At 34.4% G+C, this 13,023-nt stretch overlaps 1 protein-coding gene across 10 annotated transcripts in view; it reads right to left on the bottom strand.

Moving 5' to 3' along the window:
* Positions 1 to 13,023, bottom strand: part of STXBP5L (syntaxin binding protein 5L) — a 361,520-nt gene that overhangs the window by 186,994 nt on the left and 161,503 nt on the right. For all 10 annotated transcript variants that reach the window (XM_040484630.1, XM_040484628.1, XM_040484632.1 and 7 more), the window contains exon 10: positions 3,050 to 3,128. In XM_040484630.1, coding sequence (XP_040340564.1) covers positions 3,050 to 3,128 — 79 coding nt within the window. The remainder of the gene's footprint in view (positions 1 to 3,049; positions 3,129 to 13,023) is intronic.

Genomic DNA, 13,023 nt, shown 5'->3' with positions numbered 1-13,023 from the left:
CAGCCATCCCAATTTTTGACTTCACAAAGTTTTTACTGCATACTGGGTGGAGCAGAAATACAGCTATGTATTTTCATTTCCAGACTGTGGCCCATTTTGCCATAATACCTTTAAGCATTCTTAACTTCAGTGCTCCTCTGCTTTTTAGTCTTCTTGTGTTCTGAACGGTGGAACCACTGCTTTTAGAGGTGACTTTTTTTTTAATATTGTAATAATCACAACAAACACACAATGTACTAAGTAAAGTACACAGTAAGTGGGATGGCAGTAATTATTATCTACAATATAGAATTATTTCACATTAGAATCTGAATTATTTATACACAAAGTTGGATTACCAATTACTAGAATATATCATTAGGATCAGTGGAATAATTTTAACAATGTGAAATATCATGGCTTTGATGATGAGAATCATGATAACTTCTTTCTATCAGGAAATCCATTATGTGCCAGTCATCAAACTTATGACAGTACAAACTTTATGCATAATTTCATTTATTACTCACAAACATCACAATGAGATAGGTATAATTGATGAGGCAATTAAAGTTTAAAAGAGTTAAATTTCAAGGCCACATAGCTGTCTTACTCCATTTGGCAAGGATCTTTTTTTTTTTTTTTTACTTCTTTTTTGCTTTTTGTGTTTTTTTTTTCTTTTTTGAGAGACAGAGTGCAAGTGGAGAAGAGGAAGAGAGGGAGAAACAGAATCCCAAAGCTTGACAGGCTTTGCGCTGTCAGCACAGAGCTCGATGCAGAGCTCAAACTCACAAACCATGAGATCAAGAGTCCGATGCTTAACCGACTAAGCCACCCAGGTGCCCCCCCCCTTTTTTTTTAGTTTTTAGGTTTTCTTTTCTTTCTTTCTTTCTTTCTTTCTTTCTTCCTTTCTTTCTTTCTTTTTTTGAGAGAGAGAGAGAGAGAGTATATGGCAAGGATCTTAATAAGTATCTTACATTTGTCTTGAAATCCTCATGCCTAAAGTATCTTCTCTTCATGTTCACCCTTTCCTCTCTTTGTGTGCCACCATCCTATCATCACTTAAGCCCCATCTCACGTATTTCTTTTCCCAAGAAGAATTTTACTGATGTCTCTTCACTGTGCTCTTCCCCTCTCTAGGCTGGGTTAGATGTCCTTTTGTTGTGCTGTCATAAATGTACCTCGCATGTTACATGTAAAACACGAGTTTATGGCCTTACTTCCTCTACTAAACCATAATAGATTCAAAAGCAGGCAGTATTCTCTTTCATTTTAGTACACTAAACAAGTTGCACAGTGTGTAGTATGTAGTAATAACTAATATATATATTTAATAATAATATATGCATATATATGCAATATATATCAATATATAGTATATACATGTTTCCATATATAATATGTACATATGTTTCCATACACATAATACCTATGTAAAATGTTTCCATCCCTAATAATTAAATTTAAAATGTTTTAAGACTTTAATTATAAGAGTACAAAACTGTGGTCATTTTTACTACTTAAGCATAGTAACATTTGGCTGGACTAAAGAAGTACTAATCTATCTTATGTGTGGGGAGGTACATAAACTGTCATAAAAATATACTCATTAAAAACATATCTATCTATATAAACATTACACCATATATGTTTATATATATAAACTCACTAATTAAAAATGGTCATAATTTTATACTATTAATTCTTTCAAAGAGCGGGTATAATCAAACATTAAATGTGATGAAAATTGAGGAGGGCACCTGTTGGGATGAGCACTGGGTGTGGTATGGAAACCAATTTGACAATAAATTTCATATTAAAAAAAAAAAAGAAGGGGTGCCTGGGTGGCTCAATCCGTTAAGCATCCGACTTCGGCTCAGGTCATGATCTCATGGCTTGTGAGTTCGAGCCCTGCGTTCAGCTCTGTGCTGAGAACTCAGAGCCTGGAGCCTCTTCAGATTCTTTCTCTCTCTCTCTCTCTCTCTCTCTCTCTCTCTCTGCCCCTGCCCCGCTTACACTCTGTCTCTCTCTGTCTCTCAAAAATAAATAAACATTTAAAAAAAATTTAAGGGGTGCCTGGATGGCTCAGTCAGTTGGTTGTCTGACTTCAGCTCAGGTCATGATCTCCAGGTCTGTGAGTTCGAGCTCCGCGTTGGGCTCTGTGCTGACAGCTCAGAGCCTGGAGCCTGCTTCGGATTCTGTGTCTCCCTCTCTTTCTGCCCCTCCCCTGCTAATGCTCTCTCTCTGCCTCAAAAATAAATAAAAACATTAAAAAAATTTTTTAATTAAAAATAAATAAAAATAAACATTAAAAAATAAATAATAAAAATAAAAAAATAAATGTATCTATAATACTGAGAATACATTCCAGTGTGAGCATATAAGTAATATAAAGTAGTATTGTCCAACTCAGAGTTAAAATAAAATTAAGGTTTAGGCAAGAGTTGTAATTATAATAATTCTGAATGAGAATATGACCACTAATAATCACTGGAAGTAAAAAGATCACTGTTGATTTATAGGATAAGACTGCTATGTACACATGATAAAACTTTATTATATACTATTATTCAATTTTTTGTCTTAAAATTTAGTACTATTTTAATATGTTAATATCTAATATACATCAGTGATTATCTTTCCATCTAACTATAATCTTTCTAATTTCAGCATGTAAAATCCTAAAGTACAGAGACTTGGTTATATATTTAATTCTATCATGTAAAATGCTAATAGGTATGTTCACGCTGAATAAAATTGAATGGTTGCTACTTGTAATGTGTATGGCCCAAAGGTCCTACTTTGTTAAAATTAATTTGCATTATATTCATCTGAATATTCATAGAAAGTTAAAATTATTGGCAGTTGCTATTTGTAATATTCATAATAACATCATAGATATTCCTATTAAACAATAAGAATCATTATCATCAATGAAGACGATATAGCCCATTAATATACTTACATAATTATGTAAAACTTTAAATAATACATAAACATTAAATGTTATTTGCCTTTCCTGTCTGTTTTTATATAATCTCCTATATTCCCCAAAGAAAAAAATGCATACCTGTTTCTACAGGTCTTGTATTCTACTTTAAGAATTGGCTTACAAGACTCAGATTTTCTTCCTTCTCTTTGACTTTTTCCTAAAGAAAGAAAAAGGATTTTGTTAAATCATATTTAAATTCTACTCATCCATGATAATTTCAAAAGTTTGACTAAAAGAATATAAAGAAAAGGGATAATTTTGTGTTTTGCATAGTAGGATAAACACAGTTCTATGCATCCAAACATGTGTTGAATTTGTAAACAATTTGTTGAATTCTAATAAAGTTATTTGTAAATTTGTATCTGTATTGTTTTGTATTCTCCATGTATAAATCTAGTCTCGTATAGTTATTTTAATTAACTTTTAAAATAAACAACTTTAAAATTGAAGACATATACACATACATACTCTTCTGCATAACGAAATGTATTATTATGAAAATCCATACTTTCACATGCAGAAAGATTTGCCATTTAAAACTTATGATAGACTATCAAAATAATTGTATTTTTGTCAAAATTCATGTAAAGGAAAGTCCAATACACAAAGAACACAGATGGCACATTTCAATGATATACTATATTTGCATAAAAATAGTGTCTTGTAGGGAAAGGTTTATGTTGTTTAGACTCCATGGATTTTGCAAAATGATCAAAAAGAGTAGGAAATGGACGTAAAGCTACTTCTACATATAGCATCTTTCTAGTTATGCTTTTGCTTATAATTCTATGTCTCATTTTGATAAAATTGATGATTTTGAAGTATGTTTCTTTTTTATTTTAATAAGCACTCTTATTTATTCTTATATTGCTACAACTGTTTATAGACACAGATACCTATTATGTAGAGAGATGTTTATGTGCATTTAAGTTTAAATTTTCAGGATAGCTTCAGAATGACACAGTCATAATCTAAATAGGATGTCAACATAGTTTTATTTAATTTGTTTAAAGGGCAGGGTATCAGCATACAACATACCTTATCTGCTCCATGGCATGTTTCTAAATTTGCCTTCTCTTTCTTTTACCCTACGTCAACTAAAGAAGCAACCAATAATAAAATATTGGTCATGGGGCATTTGGGTGGCTCAGTTGGTTAAGCATCAACTTCAGCTCAGGTCATGATCTCACAGCTCATGAGTTTGAGCCCCACATCAGGCTCTGTGCTGATGGTTCAGAGCGTGGACCTGTTTCAAATTCTGCATCTCCCTCTCTCTCTGCCCCTCCCCTGTTGTGCTCTGTCTCTCTCTCTCTCTCTCCCCCAAGATAAACAAACATTAATTTTTTTAAATATTGGTCATAATCATTCACATTATAAAAAAAGATTTTAAAGTATCTGTATTATATATAAAAAAGAATTGCTGACATGATATGTAGGTCATGATGCCTTAAAAAGAGAGAACTTTGGCTCAGGGACTCACTCTGAACAGTAGTCTTAGTGGGGAGGAACAGCTGGTTGGTGATTACTGGTTTGGGTAACGTGGGAATAGAGAAAACTGAAAGAAATAACACTATAAGGAAAGAGACCCATTCTCCTCAGTTGATATCTTTTTCCTCCATTGCTTGTCTAATAATTGCCAATCCATTAATTAAATCAAAGCCGTATATTTGCAGTTGTTTATATATACACGTATATAGGTATGTGTGTGTATATGTGTGTGTGTGTATGTATACATACACACACACACATATACATAATGGAAACAATTACTGTTTTTCAATCAATATACATCAGTATCATGCACAGATTTCAGTAAAAAAGAACAGTATCTTAATTAATTATTTACTTCAATTTCCAACTCCAATAATTAATTTTTGGCTGAAGGTTTTCAACTTTGATTATATTCATTGCCTGTCAGTAATTGAAATATGCTTATATGTCATGTAAAAAATTGTCATAAAAATTACATTTATTGCTACTCTTTACGTTCAAAGTACTATACTAAATGCCAGGATAAAAAGGAATAACCATCAAGATGCTTAAAATTTACTAGCTTAAGCAAAACAAATATAAAACTGACAATATGAGGTACCATAAATAAATGGGTAATAGACATGAAGTGTTGAGAATAGTAGGAGTACATGAAGCAGTAGTTAAGAATATTATGGCTTCACTTTATGACAGAGAATTTCCAGATGACTTTCTAGAAGCTAGATTAAGCATTATAAATAGGACTTGGGAGTCCCAGTCCAAGATGGTGACATAGGAAGACCCTGAACACACCCCCCACAGACATACCAAATCTACACCTACTTATAGAGCAATTCTTCCTGAAGAACTGAGGGCCAATTGAACAGCTTATGTACAACAAAAAAATACACCGCAAAGAGAACAGCACAAGAGAGGGAAACACAAACAAAGGGAACCTTCACCCCCAATGCTGTGAACTACAGTGGGGAGGGGTAGGACTAAGGGACAGGAAGCAGACTCATCTGTCCTGGGGCATAGAAAAAAAGTTATGGTTTAAAAGGGCAACCAGAATATAATGGAACCAGCCCTAGAGCACTGCCAAATGGGAGGGGGACTGAAACTGTCTTAGGGCTAGAGGGACTGGCAAGCTCCACTGTCTATGATAGCCCTCCACCTTGATAGTAAAGATGGGGGCAGGGTCCAGGTGCCATAGCTGGTCTGCCACCTCAGCAAAACCTGGGCCCCTAGCACATGCCAGCCCTTGATGACCTGGGACAAAGAAAAAAGCCACAATTTAAAAAAGCAACTAGCATATAGGGTACCTGGGTGGCTCAGTTGGTTAAGCGTCTGACTCCAGCTCAGGTCATGATCTCATGATTCATGGGTTCGAGCCCTGCATCGGGCTCTGTGCTGACAGCTTGGAGCCTGGAGCTTGCTTCGGATTCTGTGTCTTCCTCTCTCTCTGCCCTTCCCCCATTCTCTCTCTCTCTCTCTCTCTCTCTCTCTCTCTCTCTCTCTCCCTCTCTCTCTCTCTCTCTCAAAACTAAACATTAAATTTTTTTTTTAAAAAAGCAACTAGCATATAAGAGACTCCACCAAATGTCATGGAAGCTATTGAAACTCTCCAGGCAGACAAGCACCATGGTTTACATTCCCCTCTCCATCTTGAAAGCTTGCACAAGAGCAGAATCCAGGCACCCTAGCTAGCCTACTACCTCAATGACTCTGGGCCCCTAGCCCACACTAGGTCTAGCTATTCCACCAAGACAGCACCACTGTGGTGCACACTGGAATACTCCTTATCAGTGTTCACTACAGTTACAGCCCTTTTGCCAGAGTGATACATGGGCAAAGCACTCGAGAACACTCCAGGGCCAGGCAATGTTGACTCCAGACAATTCACCAGGCACCTCCTGCATGGAGCACCCTAGGACCACCATCCTTCCCTCTGCGTAGCTCACACTCTTCCTCAGTTCCAGCTCCAGCCTCTCCACCAGGGCTCCCCCTGCATGGATCATTCTGGGATACCCCAACTTGCACCAACTTCAGCTTTAGCCATCCTGCCAGGGCACCCTCAGCACAGAATGCCCCAGGAGCCCCCTCCCCTCCATCTTGCACCCGCTTCAGTTTTAACTATCCTGCCTGGATTCTCTCTGTGTGGAGAGCCCCAGGACATCCCAGCTTGTACCCACTTCAGCTTCAGTCTTCCTGCCGGAGTACATAATGTGTAGGGTCCCAGGATACCCCCTCCCCCAACACAACTTATACCCACTTTAGCTTCAGCTGTTCTGACACAGCACTCTATGTGGAGAGCCCTAGGATCACCCTGGCCCCCACCCATTTCAGCTTCAGCTATCCACCAGAGAGATCCCAGCACAGAGTGCCCCAGGACCCAGGGTACACAATAGCCATAGCTCCGGCCAGCTAACCAAAGTCACCAGGCACTTAGTCTACACAGGGGATGGTAATACACAAGATCATTCCTTCAAGTTTAGAAGAAGTAGCTGTTTCACCTAACTCACAGATACAAAATTAAGCAAAATGAGGAGACAAAAGAATATGTTTCAAACAAAAGAGGAAAACAAAACTCAGAAAAAGAACTAAATGAAACAAAGATAAACAACCTACCTAACAAAGAGTTTAAAGTAATGGTCATAAAGATGCTCAATGAATAGGAGAGAAGAGTAGATGAACTCAGTGAGAATGTTAACACAAGTTTAAATATATAAGAAAAGCATCATCAGAGTTGAAGAATACCATAACTGAAATGAAAAAAATCCACTAGAGGGAAGTAACAGTAGATTAGAAGGTGCAGAAGCAATCTGAAAGAAAGGGCAATGGAAAGCACCCAATCTGAACAGCAAAAAGAAAAAAAGAATTGTAAAAAATGAGGATAGGTTAAAGGATACCTGGGACAACATCAAACAAACATTCTCATTATAGGCATCCCAGAAGGAGAAGAGAGAAAGGGGCACAAAACTTACTTGAAAAAAAAATGATAGCTGAAAATTTTAATAACCTGGGGAAGGAAAAAGACATCCAAGTTCAGAAAGCAGAGTTCCAAACAAGATTAATCTAAGAGGTCCACATCATGACACATAAAAATTAAAATGTCAAAGATTAAAAATGAAGGGGATTTTAAAAGCAGCAAAAGATAAAATTCTTTTAGAATGTATTCACACTTAAGTGACTATCAAATTAATATAGACTGCTATATACTTAGAATATTATATATGAAACTCATGGTAACAACAAACCAAACACCTGTAATACATACACAAAAAATAAAGAGAAAGAAAACCAGTAATTACACTAAAGAAAGATGTCAATCACAAAGAAAGAGAGCAAGAGAAGAAAAAAGGAACAGAGAACTACAAAAACAGCCAGAAAACAATGAACAAAATGGTAAGAGTACATACCTATTAGCAATTACTTTAAATATAAATGCTCTAATGCCCCCATCAAAAGACATAGGGTGGTGGAATAAATAAAAATACAAAATCAACCCATCTAAATGCTGCCTATGAAAGATTCACTTCAGACCTAAAGACACATACAGACTGAAAGTGAAAGGATGGAAAAAGATATTCCATGCAAATAAAAGCAAAAAAAAAAAAAAATGGGGCACAATATTTATATCAAACAAAATAGACTTTAAAGCAAAAATTGTAATAAGAGACAAGAAGACACAATGATAAAGGGGTTAATCCAACAAGAGGATATAGCAGTTATAAATATCTATGTAGCCGACACTGGAGCACTCAAATAAATAAGGCAAATATTAACAGACATAAAGGGAGAAATTGGCAGTAATACAATAATAGTAAAGGTCTATAACACACGACTTACATAAATGGATAGATCAGGCAGAAAATCAATAAGGAAATGGAGTCTTATTGAATAACTTAACAGAAATATATAGAACATCCCATCTAAAAACAACAGAATATACATTCTGTTCAAGTGTACAAGAAACATCTCCAGGACAGATCACATGTTAGGCCATAAGACAAGTCTCAATAAATTTAAAATCATATCTAACATCTTTTCTGACCACAACAGGATGAAACTACAAAATTAGCACAAGAAAAAATGTGGAAAAAACACAAACAGATGGAGGTTAACCAACATGCTACTAAGAACCAGTGGGTCAATGAAGACATCAAATAGGAATTTTAAAAATACATGGAGAGGAATAAAAATAAAAACATAGTGGTCCACATCTTTGATGGAGTAAAATCAGCTCTAAGTGGAAAATTTAGAGCACTGTAGGCCTACCTCAAGCAACAAGAAAAATCTCAAATAAATAATCTAACCATACACCTAAAAGAACTAGAAAATAAAAACAAAGCCCAAAGTGAGTAGAAGGAAAGATAACATCAGAAATAAATTAAATAAACACTAAAAAATCAATAGAAAAATCAATGAAACCAAGAGTTGCTTATTTAAAAAGGTAAACAAAATTGATAAACTTTAGCCAGACTCATCAAAAACAAACAAACAAAAAAGAGAGTGGGCCCAAATAAACAAAATCAGAAATGAAGGAGGAGAAGTCAGTAACAGCTGACATTGAAGAAAAATACAAAGGATTATAAGAAACTACTACACAAATTATATGTCAACAAAGTAGACAACCTGGAAGAAATGAATAACTTCCTAGAAACATAGACACTTATAGAAATGAATCAGGAAGAAATATAAAATCTAAAAAATCTAAACAGACCAATTAGTAGTAATGAAATTCAACAGATAATCAAAAAACTTCCAACAAACAAAAGTCCACATCCAGATTGATTCACAGGTGAATTCTACCAAACATTTGAAGAAGAGTTAATATCTATTCTTCTCAAACTATTCCAAAAGATAGAAGAAAAGGGAAAGCTTCTAAATACACTCTATGAGGTCAGCAATATCCTGAAAACAAAACCAAAGACACTGTGAAAAAGAAAACTATAGGGCAAGAACGTTGATGAACACAAATACAAAACTTTTTTTTTAATTTTTTAATGTTTATTTAGTTTTGAGAGAGAGAGAGACAGAGCATGAACAGGGGAGAGGCAGAGAGACCTGAACCAAAGTCAGACGCTCAAGTGATTGAGCCACCCACGTGCCCCAAGATACAAAACTTCTTAACAAAATATTAACAAACTGCATTAGCAACACATTAAAAGGATCATTCACCATCATCAAGTAAAATTTATTCCAAGAAGAATGCAAGGATGGCTTAATATATACAAAACATTCAATGTGATACATCACATTAACAAAATGAAGGATAAAAGTGATAAGATCATATCAATATATGTACAAAAAGTATTTGATAAAATTCAACATCCATTCATGATGAAAACTCTTAACAAAATGAGTTTAGCGGGAACATACCTCAACATTATAAAAGTGATATATAACAAAACCCACAGGTAACATCATGCTCAATGGTGAAAAACAGAGCTTTTCCTCTCAGATCAGGACAAGGATGTCCAATCTCGCCACTTTTTAACATAGTACTGGGAGTCTTAGCTTCAGCAGTCAAACAAGAAGAAGAAAATTGTTAGCATAAATTAATTCAGTAATGTTGTGGGATACAAAATTAATATACAAATATCTGTTGCATTTGTATATACTAATAATGAAGTAACAGAAAGAAAAATTAAAAAAAAAAAAACAATCCCACTTACAATTGGACTGGAAAGTATGAAATGTCTAGGGATAAACATAACCAAGGAGGTGAAAGACTTATACTCTGAAAACTATAAAACAGTGATAAAAGAAATGAAAGATGACACAAATGGAAAAATAGCCCATGCTCATGTATTGAAAGAATATCATTAAAATATCCATACTACCCAAAGCAATCAACAAATTCAATGCAATCCCTATGAAAATGCCAATAGCATTTTTCACAAAACTAGAACAAATAATCCTAAAATTTGTACGGAATCACAGAAGACCCCAAATAGCCAAAGCAATCTTGAGAAAGAAGAACAAAGCTAAAGGTATCACAATTCCAGATTTCAAGATTTACTACAAAGCTGTAATAATCAAAACAGTATGGTACTCACAAAACAAAAAACACACACACAAAAAAACACACACACCAAAAAACCCAACAACAAAAAAATAAAACAACACACATAGTCCAAGGAACAGAATAGAATGCCCAGAAACAAATCATGTTTATACGGTCAATCTATGACAAAGGAGGCAAAAATATCCAACGGGAAAATGACAATTCTCTTCAAAAAATGGTGTTAGGAAAACTGAACAGCTACATGCAAAAGAATAAAACTGTGCTACTTTCTTATACCATACACAAAAATAAACTGCAGATGGATTAAAGTCCTAAATTAAAGACCTAAAACCATAAAACTCCCACAAGAAAAGATAGGCAGTAATCTCTTTGACATTGGCCTTACCAATATTCTTCTAGGTACATCTCCTCAGGTAAGAGAAACAAAAGCAAAAATAAATTATTGGGACCACACCAAAATAAAAAGCTTTTGCACAGTGAAGGAAGTCATTAACAAAATGAAAAGGCAACTTACTTAATGGGAGAAAAATATTTTAAAATGATGTATCTGATAAAGGTTAATGTCCAAAATATATGAAGAAATTATACAACTCAACACCAAAAAAATAAATAAATAAAATAAAACCAGTCTGATTAAAAAATACGCAGAGGACTTGAACAGACCTTTTTCCAAAGATGACATACAGATGGCCAACAGACATATGAAAAGATGCTCAACATCACTAATCATCAGGAAAATGCAAATCAAAACCACAATGAGAGGTCACCTTACACCTGTGAGAACAGCTAGAATCAAAAAGACTAGAAATAACAAGTGTTGGCAAGGATGTGGAGGAAAACAGACCCTACTGCACTGTTGGTGGGAATGTAAATTGGTGCTGTCACCATGGAAAACAGCATGGAGATTTCTCAAAAAATTAAAAATAGAAATACCATATGATCCAGTACTTCCACTACTGGGTTTTTAGCCCAACAAAACAAAACACTAATTTGAAAAGATATATGCACCTCTATGTTTATTGCAGTATTTACAGTAGCCAAAAATGGAAGTGTCTATCCATAGATGAATGGATAAAGAAGATTTGGTGTATGTATATATGGTCTACTATATAATGAACTATTACATCTCCATAATAATAATGAAAAAAGACACCCAATTTGTAAATGGGCAAAGGACCTGAATCAGTGTGTCACCAAGAAATATTAAAAATGACAATAAGCACATGAACAGATATTCAATATCTTTATTCATTAGGGAAATATCATTTAAAACCACAATGAGATATTATTGCATACCTACCAAGATGGCTATAATAAAGATAGATATTAACAAATGTTGATAAAGATGTGGAAAAGTTGGAAGCCTAATACATTGCTGGTAAGTATGTAAAAGTCTGAGGACTCTGGAATACAATTTGGCGGTTCCTTAAAATGTTAAATAGGGGTTGTCATTTGATCCAGTAATTCGATTCTTAGGTATATTCCAAAGAGAAATGAAAATATGTGTCCATATAAAAGTTGTACGTAAACATTCACAGAATTATTCAGATAGTCAAAATATGAAAACAACCCAAATGCCCATCATGTGATGAATAGATAAAAAAAGTGGTATATCCATACCATGGAATATTATTCACCAATGAACAGAAATAAAATACTTAAATTTGCTATGACATGGATGAACATTGAAAAAATTATTCTAAGTGAAAGAAACCAGTCATGAAAGACTACATTTAATCGGAGTTCATTTGCATGAAATGAAATGTAGTCAAGTCTACAGACAGAGGAACACCAGCAGTTGCCTAATGATGGAGGACTAGTGATAAGATGACTGTTAATGAGAATGGGATTTCTTTTGGGGATGACAAAAATGTTCTAAAATTAGATTGTGTTGATGGTTGCATAACTCTGAATAAATGAAAAACCACTGAATTGTACACTTTAGTGAATTGTGAATTACATCTCAACAAATTTGTATTTTTTAAAAATAGAAGTTTAAGTTCTTTGAAGTACAGCATTAAACTTCAGAACAAACTATTTTCATCACTTATATCTCAGGATTTCTAGTTTAACAAAGTTTTGGGGATCTTTAAATTTACCTTGTTTTTATGGTTGCTAGCTCAATGACATTTAAAACACAGTACGTACACACACACACACACACACACACACACACACACACTCACACATGCATATACACACACACTTCAATAAATTTCTTTCATTTCAGTAAGAATTTATTTATTTCAGCAAGCATTGTTCAGGGCATATAATCTTCCAAACCATCTATAATAGACCATTTCTTTTTGTTCAAATAATTTTCCTATTTTCATGTTTATTTTTGCTGTACATATGTACATCTGATTTTTAAATACTGTTATTTTTCTTGGGAACAGATTGAATTTTGAATTAATATGTGGGGAGCTAACATTTTATAATATTAACTCTACCCATGCATACATAGGGTATGTTTTTCATTTATTAAAGTCCTCCTTATGTCCTTTAGTAGAAATAATATCTCACTGTTATTTTACATTTACTTCGGGGATTC

The sequence above is a fragment of the Herpailurus yagouaroundi genome, unplaced genomic scaffold (assembly GCF_014898765.1).
Source record: "Herpailurus yagouaroundi ecotype Mexico unplaced genomic scaffold, PumYag 162, whole genome shotgun sequence".
Lineage (NCBI taxonomy): Eukaryota > Metazoa > Chordata > Mammalia > Carnivora > Felidae > Herpailurus > Herpailurus yagouaroundi.
Note: the sequence above shows the minus strand (reverse complement) of the source record. Positions and strands in the feature narration are given on the sequence as shown.